The following is a 15,446-nucleotide window of genomic DNA, read 5'->3' as shown; positions in this document are numbered from 1 at the left end:
GATGGTACTGAATCCTTTTCGGAATCCTGCTTGTTCACATGGTTGTCCTTCATCTAGTGTTCTGCTAATCCTATTCAGGATGACTCGAGTGAACAGTTTGTAGATGACAGACAATAGGGAGATTGGGCGATAGTTGCCAATGTCGTGGATGTTTCCCTTCTTGTATAGTAGTACAGTCCTGCTGGTTTTCCATTGGGATGGAACCTTGCATTCAGACAGGTAGCGTGTGAAGAGCCGAGCCAATGTATTGATGAGTACTGATGGTAAGTTCTTCAGGTGTTCAGGTCTGATCTTGTCTGGGCCAGGTGCTCTTTGTTTCTTTACCGACGAGATGACATGTTGGATTTCGGAAGGGAGAACATTGGGAACAACATATCCATCATGTGGTATGTGGTATGTGGTATGTGGCAAGTGGACGTGGCTATTAAAGAGATCTGAGTAGAAGTCATGAATAATCTTCTCCATTGCCCTTCCGGAAGATGTGATAGATCCATCATGATGTCAGAGGGCAGTCATCTTGGTTTTGTAGTTGGTGAAGGACAGGCGGGCATTATGAATGCTTTTCCCAGCTTCTGCCGCATCTACCAGTACTGCTGCTCTCCTGTTTTTGAGGTCATCCTTGATGGCTTCTCTGCACTGTTTTGCCAGTTCAGATGTTTGCTTGTGGTTGCCTGAGGCATGTGCCAAGCCACGTTGGCGAATAAGTTCAAGAGTGTTCGAAGAAAGATGGTTTTTTGTGGTTATCTCTCTCTTGGCATTCCTCACACAATCATGGAGGTGCTGAATCGTTCTATCGTATTCCTCATCAATGTTGTCAATGACGGCATCTTCCCATGTTGCTGCAACAGAGCCAAAGAGCTCCCAGTTGGTGGTCGTTCTGGAAGTCCTCTTGTTAAACCTTGCACTCTTTTCTCCTCGTTCTGTGAGGTAGAATTTTGCACGAAGAAGACGGTGGTCTGATCCCGTTTGGAATTTTGGGACAACAGCAACATTGGTTAGGCAAAACCGCCGATTGAATATGATGTGATCTATTTCATTGTGGAACCATCCATCGGGAGACTCCCATGTCCAACGTTTAGATTCAGCCTTTTGGAACTGTGAGTTACCATGGAAGGTTTTGGTTGACATGATGAACTCAGACAGTCTGTCACCCTGTTCGTTCCATTCTAGGCCATGGGTCCCGATGTGGAGTTCACCGGCTGATCTTCTTGGTCCTATCTTGGCATTAAAATCACCGACAATGATCTTGTAGAAGGTGTGATCTTCTTTATAGAACTTCTCCAGCTCCATGTAGAACTTCTCAGTTTCTCTTTCACCATAACTGCATGTTGGTGCATAGACAACAAAGATAGAAACTGCCAGTAGTGAGCCACATCTATTCAAGTGTAATCGTCTGATTCAGGTTGTTAGGCATTCGAATGAATCAATGCTTGTGGCTAAGTTTGTGTTGACAAGGATACCGACACCACCGACGCCTCTTCTATCACATGTTCCAAGGAACAGTTCTTCTCCAGTGTCGAAAACGGCATGATGTGATTGATGTCTTCTCGTTTCGGTCAGACCAATGATGTCGTACTTGATCTTTCGCGCTTGTACCATAAGGTCTTCAATGGATGCAGCAGATGCCAGCGTATGAGCATTAAAAGTACAGACAATCATTTTTGTTTTTCTTCGTTTTGGCAGCCTATTTCTGCCTTGGTATTTTATCAGCCTCTCCTTCCATATCCTTCTTGACTCTGCCGTATTCAGGGTTAGGGGAATGAGATTCATTTATTACTGGATTTGGCATATCAATTTGGTCTATTTGGCATAGACCACGGATAGCTTGCCAGGCTCTGCCGTGCGGGTGGGATATTTAAAGGTACCCTGAAAACTTAAGAGAAAAGTAAATAAATAGTCGCGCAGCCGCGAATGCGGCCGCATGCTCCTGGGAGCTTGTTGTGATAATCAATGGATCCTGGCCGTTGTTGGGGCTACACGGCAGTTGGAGGGTGTAACTGTCTAGCTACTGACAGGTCCAGTCCCAAACCGTGCAGGCTTGGAGATCTCAGCCCCGGGTCCCACACACCTGGGTTCCTCTGCCAGTTCTGTTATGCCTGAGGCTTATCCAAGTGTGTGGAGAGTGGCCCCAGTATGGCCTTGGCTGGGGCCTGGAGGTCTTCAGCTGTTGGTCCCTGGCGAGGATAGTCAGGCACAGGGTAGGAGACTCTGCCTTGTGCTCTCCCGGGAGCTTGTTGTGATAATCTCTGGATTGGCCGTTGTTGGGGTTACACGGCAGTTGGAGGGTGTAACTGTCTAGCTACTGACAGGTCCAGTCCCAAACCGTGCAGGCTTGGAGATCTCAGCCCCGGGTCCCACACATCTGGGTTCCTCTGCCAGTTCTTACAGTTCTTACACTCCATCAATATGCTCACATAATTTCTTTCTCTGTTCAGAAAGGCTTGGTAATATTTTACTTACCTAAGACACTAGATAAGTGAAAAACAGAAACAATTCCCCTATGTAGCTCATGATTTGAGTGCAATAATAATAGTGATAATGATAGTTGTTAGTGTTTGTTTAACACTAATCTTAGAAAAACCCATAATTACAAGACTAGCAATGCAAGTATGGTATGTTTAAAAGAAAAAGAACACTTCTATTATATTAATAAGTAAGTGCTGGCTGATGCTTCATCCTTGCATATAAATAACAGTGGATGGGATGCCAGAAGATCTGGATTCAAGTTCCAGTTCTGACATTTTATTAACTCTCTGATTCTGTACAAATATGTCATCTTGCTCTGGGGTTTTGTTTCCTTATCTCTAATAGACTGATAACCACTGGAGATAAACTAGGGGAAACCAATCAGCAAAATGATGTTAAATGTTTTCCTCGTTTCCCAGTCCTGCTTTCCATGTGTGTGCCAGAGTCTGTCCTTTGAATCTTCTTTCCTCTTATGATTTTACTAGATCAAGATGTGAGAGAGAGTAAGGCAGGAAGAGGAGGGGTAGAAAGCTGGGACTGGGAAAGGGTGGAATAGATACTCAGTCTATCCCAGCACGTTATTTGGCTTTTTGCTAGTCTTTCCTCATCCAAAGAAGTCTATGACCAAGAGCTGACCCTCAATCTTAGTTTTGCAAACCACACAAAGTTGATATGATGCAAGACAATCCTACACATCTCACCCTACACCAATTTGTCACCCTGCCATGCAAAATAATTTGAACATACATGGGCTTCAGAAGGACAGCGTGTTATTTCCAAAGCGGGCTACGGGGCTCTTGGGCCACCCTAGATATCACTCAGGACTGAAACATTTTGGCCCTCACTCCCAAAAACTGGAGCCAGTTGGGAGACCAAGCAGACATTACTCAAATGGTAATGAGCCACGGAAAATGAAAGAAAATCCCAAGCACCTTTTCAAGCTAGAGACTTTGAAACAACTATGGTCCCGTGGAGTTTCCAAAAGAAACAATTAAGCTGGCCATCCAAACAGCTATCCTAGAAATCCAGGATTTCTCACACAGCGTTCCAAAATCCAGGCAGGCATCTCAGCAGACGCATGCAAAAGGACAACAAGATGAACAAGAAAAGCTGGTCAGCAAAGCACAGGCACAGAGCTGAAGTGAAAGTTTCGGGAACACCCCACGTAGGCTCTTAATTTTGGTAGCCCTATTCCAAAAGCACCTTTTCCATTCTGGGAAGCGGTGCCCTGATTCCACTTGCTCCTCAACAGACTGAGTACTGCTCCCCTTCTCCGAGGAGGAGGCACCAACAGCCCCCACTTCACTGCCACCCTCTCTTTAGCTATAGCCATGCTTCTTACCCATTTCCTTCAAACTCTTCCCAGATCTCACCCCCTCTCTTCCCCCCATGCCAATTCTCTCCAAGAACCCATCCATGTGAACAAACTCTCCACAACACAAAACACCCTGGCATTCCAGCTTACTACTGAAGCCAGCAGTGTGATGCTCACAACTATCTGCTGGGAGAAAATGGCCTGTCTGGTCTTTGCTCTCCTTTCTCTGCCACCACTCTGTGGCTTCTGACCCTTCTCCCCCTGGCACTCATTTTATTCATGGTCACTGAACCAGAATTTCCAAATCCTCTTGGTACTTTTCACCCCTCCTGTTTGTAAAAATCTATTTTCTACTGTTGGCTCCTTTAAAATCTTTTCAATATTTTTCCTTCTTTTTGACATCTTTAGTTTGCATTCTGTGTCTTTTTTCAAATGTTTAATTTGTAGAAGCATCCTTTCTCCCGTGGGAAGAGCTGTATAGGCCCCTCCTTGTAACATTTTTCTCATTCCACCTGGGACCATACCAGTCCATTGTTAACCAGAACCTCCACACGGGACAGATATTGGTGACCTAAACTGTTAGGAAGTCACCTTAATCTGCTTCAAACACATTTCTCCCCATTATTTAATTCAAGCCACATTAAAGAAAATTATTACACAGCACCAAATAGATAGCTCATTTGGGAGAGCACTTGCCTGATATGCACAAGGCCTTCAGTTCAATTTCTGAGAGTAGCCACTGGAAAAAAGAAAATGACTACAAGTAATCTTATTTTCTTCAATATTTTCTCTTGAACAAATTTAGGCCTTTGTTTCAATCATCCAAAGGTTTTCTTAGAAACTAATATTAAGCAAATTCTTTTATGTTAAGATAAGGTTTGTGGTTAGTATTGAGAAAGCACCTTTACTCTTGACTATATGATCAGGGGAGAGGATGGATGGGTGAATAGGGCCCAAGGGGCCACTGTATATTTGGGGAAGGATAGATTTGGACTTTTCATAGTGATCATAATATAGTACAATCACTGTGAATTCTGTTTTGTTTGGGAGCCATACTCAGGGTGCTGAGAGGTTACTCTTGGCTCTGTGTTTAGAAGTCACTCCTAGTGCTACTTGGACAACCATATGCAGTGCTACAGGATGGAACAGGGTTGGTCATGTGAAAGATAAGCACCTTAACCTTTGTCCATCTCTCTGGCCTTCGCATGTAGATTTTTTTTATAATGTTACAAAACACTTCCAATAAAAAGAAAATAGCATTGTAGCACTGTCCTCCCGTTGTTCACCGATTTGCTCAAGCGGGCACCAGTAATGTCTCCATTGTGAGACTTGTTGTTATTGTTTTTGGCATATAGAATACACCACAGGGAGCTTGCAAGGCTCTGCCGTGCTGGGGGGATACTCTCGGTAGCTTGCTGGGCTCTCCTAGAGGAACAGGGGAATCGAACCCGGGTCGGCTGCATGCAAGGCAAACGCCCTACCCTCTGTGCTATTACCAGGAACTACTTTGTTGTAAGGTGAATATGTGCAGTCACAAAGAGACATGGTCTGCACTGGTAAAGCTGTTGAGATGGTAGTAGTGAGTGAAAACCTTCCATGGTAACCTGAGACAAAGATAAGAGAAATACCTGGCTGAACAGGAATGGTGGTGGGGGGAGATGGGAAGAGAGGGGGCGGGTTGGGGAGGGGTGGTCTTGTTTCAACTGTGAGCCAATAAGCAACCACTGATAGCAAGATTGACTCTCAAGAATGTCATTTTACAATGTAATTCAGTGTAACCTGTCATGAACCTGACCTTGCATAACATGATTACTGCTATAGAGTGCTGTGAATTTGGAGAAAGCAGAGATGAAGTCTGTGTCATCTGCCCCAAGCCTAGAACCATGGCTGGCATATTGCAAGTGTTTAATATTGGTTTAATAGACTGTCATAAACATAATTATACATAAGAGGTAATCTTTGTAAACAACTAAGATAATCTAATACATGCTGTATCTGACAAAGTAGTTTACAAAGTAAAGGAAGAGCCAAAAATAGACAAATAATCTGGGGACCCAGGTTCTAATCCTGATTTCTAACTGTGGGACATGGAAAAAGAGCTCTTCTTGTCTGGACTATGTTGTTTCTAATTCCTTTCTTTATAGATTTTAAGACATCAGACATGATATGAAAAAAGATGTGAGGGTTTTGAGTAACTGATGTATCCTTGGTCTGACACAAAGGCATAATGAGGACCAGCAAACATAACAGAGGACCAGGGCAAGCCTGGGAAGGAAAGGGTCCAAAGGTCAGACCAGTGGAGAGAGATTGTGTAGCCAGAAGTCATAAGAAGGTCATGGTCACTTTCTCAGAAGCACGGAAGAGAGTAGAAAAAGAATCCTACTTTGGTTGACTCCATGCTAGAGGAGTAAATCAGTATCCTTGTACCTCAATTATCTTTCCCTTATTTTTCCAATAAGACAGGGCAAAGCTGTGTTCTTTATCCGCCCACTTCTCTTCATTGAGTCTGCTTTATTCATTTCCCGAGAACATGGGACACATTCGCCATGCCCTTTCTCCAAAGCCCCGTTTGCTGGGGAGAGCTTCTTGGTCAAAACGTAATGAAACAGGGAAGCAACAGCAGCAGATGGAGGTTTGCCAGAGTGGTGCCCACCAAACCGAGGGGGTAGGTGTTTTTAGAAAAGTGATACTCCATGTGTGGGATGGGAAAAATGCAAACTCACAATGAACCTACTTGCTATATTGCATTTCCATGAGATGGTGGTTTGAGCCCCCCAGGAAAATGAATCAACATAAGTCTGTGTTATTATTCTAGGTGTATGGACTTTGGTCAGAGGTCACAGGAAAGTGGGGGACACAGGGAAGTGGCAGGACACTTATCTCCATCTCATCTAACTCTCATCAAGAACATGTTTTGCAATCATTAAAAGATGTCAGCTTTCATCAAAATGTCAGTCATAATGACAGAAAGATAAAATTCCTAACCCAAGGAATATAATATAGTGCACCTCTACTTGTGTATGTGCACATATGCTTTTTTTTTATTTACGTAAATGGATATGTGACTGTGTACAAGCATTTATACACACATGGGTTTGTAATATATAAATATGTGGATGTAGGCCAGGGTGATAGTTCAAATTCTGAATTTATTTGCATGCACATGTGTATTTGAAGAATTTACATATTTTATCCACAAAATCCAGGATTAGGTGGATGTAATTATTAAAATTTTATAGATGAGAAATATGAGATAAAGTAAAATTAAGACATTTGTCTACATCCTATTTAATTTGTTTTATTTTATTTATGGTGAATACCAAACTCCCTTTTCCTCTAAAAAGCTATTTGCAATCTTGGTAGTGTCAATTAGGAAGAAGGATGAGGTATGCACCAGAGATTCTGTTTTGCTTAGGGCCACAGTTAGTTGTGCTCAGGATTTATTCATGATTCTGTGCTCACGGATCACTCCTGGTGGGGCTTAGGGTACCATATAGGGTTTCAAAGATTGAATCCAGGTAAGTTGCATAAAAGGAAAGTGCCCTATCTGCTGTACCAGCCTCTGAATTAGAGGTCCTTGCACTCAATTCAATTGCTGCAAATGTGGTCAGACAGTTCTGTGCTTACACTCTTCCCCCACCTCTTAACTATCTGACCCGGCCGAGTTGTTGGACCCCTCCAAACCTCAACCTTTACATCTTCCAAGAAGAGAATGAAGAGAGGGCTTTCTTGGCTGAGCTAATGTGAGGCTTAACCATAATCATCAAGTTAAAGAGCTTGGGAAAGTACACAGCACAGTCCAAAATCTCAAGACGACCAATAAAGTTCTCCAATAGGTGCACAGCTTTATTTTAGTCCACCCTGAGTAGAGTGCTAGTTTTCTTGTTTTGAGGGGAGAGGAGAAAAGGTGGTACACAGGAAACTCAGGGGTTCCATTGGTGCTTCTCTGCCAACAATATTGGTTGTTCAATGTTAAGCAGTGATGCCTGGGCCCTGTGGTACCAGGGGTACCTGGGTTGCCCTGGCAGTACTTGACTCTTCCAGCCAGCATCTGGTGATGCTTTTGAGAACAAGTGGTTCTGGGGATATAACATGGGTCAAGCACATGCTAGACATGTACCTTAACTACTATAAAATCTCCTGGTCCCTACAGCAGCTGTTACCAGAGGAGGATGAAGGTGGAAAGGGAAATAAATGCATTTTTTGGCACTTTATTTTTCTTAGTGGTGCCAGGGATAAAACTCAGGGCCTCACACATGCAAGATAGGTGATTTACTACTGAGTTACAACCCCAGGACCCAGAATTCTATTTTTCAGCACAGAAAATTAGTCTATCAATAAAATGAAAGCTTGGCTACTAAAGACCCTAAGGCAAAACAGTGTTCCAGTGCACAATTCTCTTTATTCCAAGAGAAATCTGGCTGCAGTAGGAATGGTGAGAGAAAGCCATTTGCTGCAACAGAGAGGCTGGCAAGAACCTCTGTGCTGTGTCATCATTTCTCCCTCATGCTCTGCAGTGGCTGCACCTCGTCCTGCCATTCCTGTGGCAGAGTTACAAGAATACAGTTTCAACTCATCATTGTGCAAAGGATGAGCATTCAAGTCTGGGAAACTTCAAAGCACTGTGATTGCCTTCTGTGTTTTGTCTCATTAGGCAACGGCAAAAACAGTTGGAGTGGTTTTATGGTACCAACATACTGCTTATGTTTTAATTAAAACAAGATTCAGGCTCATGACCAGGAGAAGGAATCATGAAACCTCAAGTTTGACAGAGTGAGTCAAACTGGGGAGTCAGCTGGGGAGAACCAAGAGTTTAAAACACCTGTTTGTTTGGTTTTTTTTTTAAACCCTTTTTCTAATGTGATGTGTACTTTCTCCTCTACCACTTAACCAGACTGGTAATCCAAAAGATGAGCTTTACAGGTTTCTATTAATCTTGAAACTAAAGAATTTCTGACTGGAAACCTCCGTAACACAGAAGATAATTTAGGAACAGTTCAGTTTGATCTATGTTCACTGCTTTGACTATTCAGAATGGTATTTTTACTTCATGACTTCCTGGGGAAAGCTCCAGCATAGATTATACCTCTTAAATATTGAAGGGATTGTCCATCTATTTTGGAAACAAATGATTCTTTACTAAGCAGGGAATTTTGCTGTACTTTTTAGGATGCTTAGTAACATTTGTTGGTGGCAACCCACTTAGATGCTAGTAATACCTTCCATTTAAGACATTAAGGAACTGGAGAGATACTCAAGAAGCTGGTCAAGAGTACCACTGGCAGAATGCAACACACACACACATACACACACTATGTCGAATTATTGGAGAATGCACATGCGAAGTGGGCTGTGAACCCAATTTTGATGACTTCTGCTCTACACTACTCTATATCCTAGAGACGTGGTTAAGTGTTAGAGCAGAAAGGGGCTATTTGGGAGAGAGAGCTGGCTCCCATCTAGCTGAGTGGCTGGAAAATTTAAGTTATGGCCCCATGCTACACTTCCCTCATCTGTGAAACAAAGATAGTAAACACACACTTTCTTCATTGTATTGCTTTGAAAATTAAGTAAGATTATGTCTATCCCATTGTAAGTGATCTACAATAATAGCCATTATTAATGTTTCAACAAATCTATTTCATTCAACTTTCTATTTCTATTTCTGGTCACTGGGTTATGCCTTATGACACAAAGAGTATTTCCGGTGTGGTATTCAGAAGTCACTGCCAGAGGTGTGGGAATGGTGCTGGGGATCAAACACAGAACTCACACAAATGCAAAAAACATCAACCCAGCCCACAATTTCAATTTTTCCCTTCTGGCTTGAGTTTAAATGTATATTAAAGACCCAAACCCCAGAAATAGAGTTAAAGGGAGGTGGGCTAGGATGCATTGTGACAACAAACTCACAGATGACCACTTTTATGTGCTGAGAAGCCTGGACAGAGACACCACTATAGTCTAACCCTGTATTCTAATTTGCTGAACAGCCTTGGTTATTGCTTAACATATTTTACTAACTTTCAAAAGGAGACTCCTCCTAATGCATCAAAATTATGGGCTACTGCCAGAGGACTCTTCTTTAAATACAAATGCTCTATTGTGATTTTTTTTAAGTCTTGACCCAATGCCTGGTCTTTTCCCTGGAGGTTTCTTTTCATCAATGGTTATATAAATATTATTGTATTATTCATTGAAATAATAAAAAAGCACTACTATTTAAAGAGCAACTTACTGGATGCCCAGCTAAGTTTCTTCTTCACTTAGATTATTATTTCCCTCCAGTGTCAAACCAAACTTAAAAGTTGCATAAATATCCCAGAGAGGTCAAAGGAATGTGCTGCAGTCAGCAAAGATCTGAACCAGGCAGGAGCCCAGGCTTCTGCCTTCAAAACCTGTTTTCTGAAATGTTATTATTAAAGGTTAGAAAACTACATCAGGAACTCCTGTTCCTAACCGATTTCGCTTCCTGAAACACCTCTCACTACCAACACTTGCCCATACTTTCATTCTGCTCTTGGCTTAAAATAATCTACAGGAACAAGGTTTGAAAGAATCATGCTATGGGCTGAAAAGACAATACAAGGGTTAAGGCAATGACTATGCATGCAGCCAACTCTGGTTTTACTCCAGGCACCAAACATGGCCCCTGAGCACCTGAGCACCACTTAGGAATGATGATCAGCACAGCACCAGGAGTGATCCATGAGGACTAATGGAAAGAATTGTACTTTGGGGTCACAAAGACATAGCAGGAATCAGGCACATGTCTTGTATGTTCAAGTATCACTGGCACTGGCTGATGCTCCTGAGCAATCCCAGATATGGCACTGGAGGCCCACAAGGGCCACTATGTTGGACCTGGTAGCCCTGAGCACTTCTGGGCCCTAATAGTTAGCATCCTAGCCCATTAGTTAAGTATTTTCAGGAATGTCTCAAGACTCCCTGAACACTGCTTGGGAGCACCTCCCCCCACCAATGATACAATCATTCTACATTACATGAAACAAGGAATTCATCACAAGAAGCCCAGGAAAGCTCATTCCTGCACACAGTGTGAAACATTTATTTCTAAGTAAGGACAGAGCAGGAGTCAAGGCTGAGCCACCTGCAAGACAGTGGTTTCAAGTGAATTTCCAGTCAAACGCAAAGTTCCAGGACCTAAAATATGGGTGTAAAGTGAGGTTAGATACTGTAATCCTCGAAGTGCCAGGAAGACGAATTTTATGGCTTGTTATGCCCTAAGCAATCTACTCCTCACTCCTCTGAAGATTGGCTCAAGTAGGCGAGGGGGCCTGAGAAGTCCCACATTTGCTGGTGGCACAATTAATGGTGTGGTTTGGGAACAGTCCCTGTGTAGCTCTAGTTATGGTGCCCAGGGATGACTCATTAGGGGCCACCTGTGTTGGTTAATGACCTGGAAGCACATCCCCTCTGATAGTGCTGTGGGAACCAAGCATGCATCAACCCACCCAGGATGAGACAGGGGCTCAAAGGTGAGCTGGTCCATTCATCTAAATGCAAGGCCCTTCCTGTCATGGAAGCTGACCTGTGCTTTGACTCCTATAGTGGCTGGAAGGATTCCTGTATTGATCATCAATGACCTGACTATTCGTCATACTAGGTCCCCATGAAGCTGCAAGAAATGCTGGCTGTGACTTTGATGACCACAGAAAAAGATGAGCACAAAGTTCCTTAATGGCGGTACTTAAGGAACTCTGAGTGTACCTCCTGGATGCAGGCACTTCATAAGTGTACAATTTATGAAACAATATTGACAACAATGAAATCATGAGAAATGAGAGATTTAGTGAGGCTAACTGCCTTTTCCTACCCAAGCTCATACAAAATTAAGTGTAATTCAAATTTTGTGGACCAGGAGACACCCTCTTACCCAACCACACTTTGATCTGCCATCTATAATGTCCAGTGTCCATTTCTAAAGATGATCAGTGGAGTTTAGGATGCTAAGAAAGCAGGTGGAGAAAGAACATCCTCAAATCTGTCCTCTGCAATTAGCAATACTCACTGATATGTCATCACTGAAGTCAATTTCATCCAAATCAAGGTATTCAGGGGCTTCCATTATTCTTCTTTGTACATTTTGAGTTAGGTCAAAGGCTCATAAATTCCTAGAGAAGACAGAGCAGAAAGAAACACAGAAACATTAGCTATGGTACAATGGTAACTCACATCTACATTCAATCAAGTTGCTTTCTGTGTCCTTCTTTCAATTGTCCTCAGTCTGGCTGTCTAGCAGCAGAAGAGTCAGCTCCTGAGGGCTCCCCAGCAACACTGTGATCATTTGCTTCACGTCCCTTGTGTCTGCTTGTCTTTAGGGATCTCTCTTCTGATCAACAGTAGGATGCAAACATTGCCCTCCTCTCCCACCTTGTAAGTAACTTCCTGGAAGAAGGCTGGGTATGAGTCTGGGCTGGGGGGGGGGGGGGGGAGTATAAGAGGGGAGGCAGAGGATCAGGCATATAAACCAATATTCAGTTTCAGGAAAATCACTTTTGCACCTTTTATTGTTTATGGTGGACATATCATCAGATTCAGGGCACAGAGCACAGAAAAGTGACAGCTCTCCCCTGGCAGAACACAATCAGCCAGACAGATACAGTCACAGACAACCTCTAGTTCACCTCTCCCTCCGAAGACAAGGGATCTAAGGGCAGCACATTTAAGTATTTAAGTCCCCTGACAACAACCTCCCCTGACCCTTCCCCCTACCCCAACCTCAAACAGTTCTGCCTAAGGGCAGCCCTGGGGCAATTCCATAAAACTGTCAGGAAGACACAGGACCTCCAGTCCATCTTCCCATCGCTGATCATCATCACCTTTGCAAGGTGGCAGCAGCACCTACAGATGTCAGGAACAGAAATATTGATCTTCTGCCAGTGCCTTGGTGAGCAGCCTCCCAGGCTGGGCCAACTCTCAGAGCTCACAGTGGAGCCACTGTGCATACTAGTCTGATGATCAAAACTGCCTGCAGGACTCGGACTGGAATCTCGGAAAGAATTCATTCTCTACTCCTTCGGTTTACTCATCAAGGGACACCAATAGAGCTAAAAATTCTTCTTATTAGAAACGGAAAAGGAACCTAAACAATAAGCTGATAGGTGTGAGATCCAGACTGTAAGAGTACCCTCCCTTAGGTTCTTCTCAGGATGGGAAATGCTTGAAGAGAGTAAACTATAGTCCAAACAAGATTGCCACTCAATGTCTCTTTTGCAAACCACAGCACTCAAAAGGAGAGAGATAACAAAAGGGAATGCCCTGCCACAGTGGTAGGGTGGGATGGGGAGGACGGGGGTGGGAGGGATGCTGGGACCCGTGGTGGTGAAGGATGGGCACTGGTGGAGGGATGGGTACTTGATCATTGTATAACTGAAACCCAAGCACAAAAATTTATTTGTAAGTCTACAACTGTACCTCATGGTGTTTCATTAATAAAAATTTAAGGAAAAAAAAAGAGCACCCTCCCTTTTTTTAAAAAAGGAACTCTCAGAAGACATTCTTTTCTCATTTGCAGATTAGTTTTGAGTGGCACACAGCACACACCATAATTACAATGAGGGGATCCGTGTGCCATCTCCAGCCTCAGACTGTTGCTGGCTTTAATGGTCAGTGTTTCTTCTCTTTTTCTCCTTTGTGCATTAAAACATTTTTCACATATTTTTAATTATAGTGGATACAATTGACCTATGAAAGGATTAGGATACAACTGTTATTTGCAAATGAGATTATCCATTCAAAGTAAATATGAAATGTTTTTCTGAAATCACTTAAGGTTTACAAAGAAAAAATCAATTGACATTTGTAAATATAACAGGCAAATATAAATGTTTATCTACAATACAATTTTTGTAATTTTTAATAATCTAAACACAAGTTCTTTGGTGGAGGAGGGATACTGGACTCCTGGCTCCTGGCTCTGTGCTCAGGGATCATTCTTGGGGGCTTGGGGGAGCCATATGGTGCCGGGGAACAATCTAGAGTCAGCCACATGCAAGGCAAGTATTTAACCTCTGTTCTATTTGTCTGATGCCTAAAATTAATTTTTTTTTACTTGTTGGGTCACACCTGGCAATGCACAGGGGTTACTCCTGGCTCTGCACTCAGGAATTACTCCTGGCGGTGCTCAGGGGACCATATGGGATGCTGGGAATCGAACCCTGGTTGGCCACATGCAAGGCAAATGCCCTACCCACGTGCTATTGCTCCAGCTCCCTCAAATTAAATCCTTAAGCAAACTGCTCAGTATAAAAATATAGCCCTTTCCTCCCCTAACCATTGTCATGCTTTACAAAGAAAAGCACACTCTTATACTGGCAAATTCTCGGAGAGCCCGGCAAGCTACCGAGAGTATTCGATATGCCAGACACAGTAACAACAAAATCTCCAATGGAGACGTTACTGGGCCCGCTCGAGCAAATCGACGATCAACGGGAGGGCCTTTACCTTTACCTTTACCTTATACTGGCAAATTATTCAAAATAATTTTTTCTCCCATATGACGCTTTCTGAGATAATCCAGACTCTGGATTCCAGCTCAACAGCTAACAGACATTCTTCCAATACAATTTCTTTTCCCTAAATCTGTACTACACAATAAATTGCTGATTGACAGACACTATTCTTATGTTCTTGGCAAACACAGAGCTGATGTGGGGTGTTAGGACAGGGCACAAACACAGTACACCTCCCCTGTCCCCCTCCCCACTAACCCCTGAAACACAGCAACAAAAACAAGGAGATAGAGCAGAAAACTGCATCTAAGCTGGGCACAGATTTACTTCTTTAAGTTCTTTTTTTAACTGACATAACGTTGTTGTTCTCTCTTTGAGGTCTTCCTTGATCGCATCTCTGCACTGCTTTGTGAGCTCGGACGTTAGCTTGCGGTTGGCTGAGAAATGCACCAAACCACGCTGGCGAATTAGCTCAAGAGTTTTCGAAGATAGGCGATGTTTTGTGGCCATCTCTCTCTTAGCTGGAGCGATAGTACAGCGGGTAGGGCATTTGCCTTACAAGCGGCCAACATGGCCGACCCGAGTTTGATTCCTCCGCCCCTCTCGGAGAGCCCGGCAAGTTACCGAGAGTATTCGATATGCCAAACACAGTAACAACAAAGTCTCCAATGGAGACGTTACTGGGCCCGCTCGAGCAAATCAACGATCAACGGGAGAGCCTTTACCTTTACCTTTTACCTATCTCTCTCTTGGCGTTCCTCACACATTCATGGAGGTGCTGAACCAGTCGATTGTATTCCTCGTCAATGTTGTCAACAATGGCATCTTCCCATGTTGCCCAATAGTGCCAAAGAGTTCCCAGTTGGTGGTTGTTCTGGGAGTTCTCTTTTTGAACTTTGCAGCCCTTTCTCCCCGCTCTGTGAAGTAGAATTTTGCACGAAGGAGACGGTGGTCCCATCCCGTTCGAAATTTTGGGACAACAGCGACATCAGTCAGGCAAAACTGTCGATTGAATATGATGTGGTCTATTTCGTTGTGGAATTGTCCAACGGGAGACTCCCATGTCCATCGTTTAGATTCTGCCTTCTGGAACTGTGAGTTACCATGAATGGTCTTGGTCGACATGATGAACTCAAGAGAGTCTCTCACCCTGTTCGTTCCATTCTAGGCCATGGGTCCCGATGTGAAGT

General features: G+C 43.4%; 1 protein-coding gene across 3 annotated transcripts in view; it reads right to left on the bottom strand.

Annotated features, from left to right (window-relative positions):
- The window catches only part of SNCAIP (synuclein alpha interacting protein), a 172,968-nt gene that overhangs the window by 71,988 nt on the left and 85,534 nt on the right, over positions 1-15,446 (bottom strand). For all 3 annotated transcript variants that reach the window (XM_056124695.1, XM_056124694.1, XM_056124696.1), the window contains exon 2: positions 11,814-11,916. In XM_056124695.1, the coding sequence (XP_055980670.1) occupies positions 11,814-11,870 (57 nt within the window). In that variant the 5' untranslated portion in view covers positions 11,871-11,916. The remainder of the gene's footprint in view (positions 1-11,813; positions 11,917-15,446) is intronic.

This window comes from Sorex fumeus, unplaced genomic scaffold (genome assembly GCF_029834395.1).
Source record: "Sorex fumeus unplaced genomic scaffold, SorFum_2.1 ptg000051l, whole genome shotgun sequence".
NCBI classification, from domain to species: domain Eukaryota; kingdom Metazoa; phylum Chordata; class Mammalia; order Eulipotyphla; family Soricidae; genus Sorex; species Sorex fumeus.
This window is presented reverse-complemented; position numbering and strand designations above follow the sequence as displayed.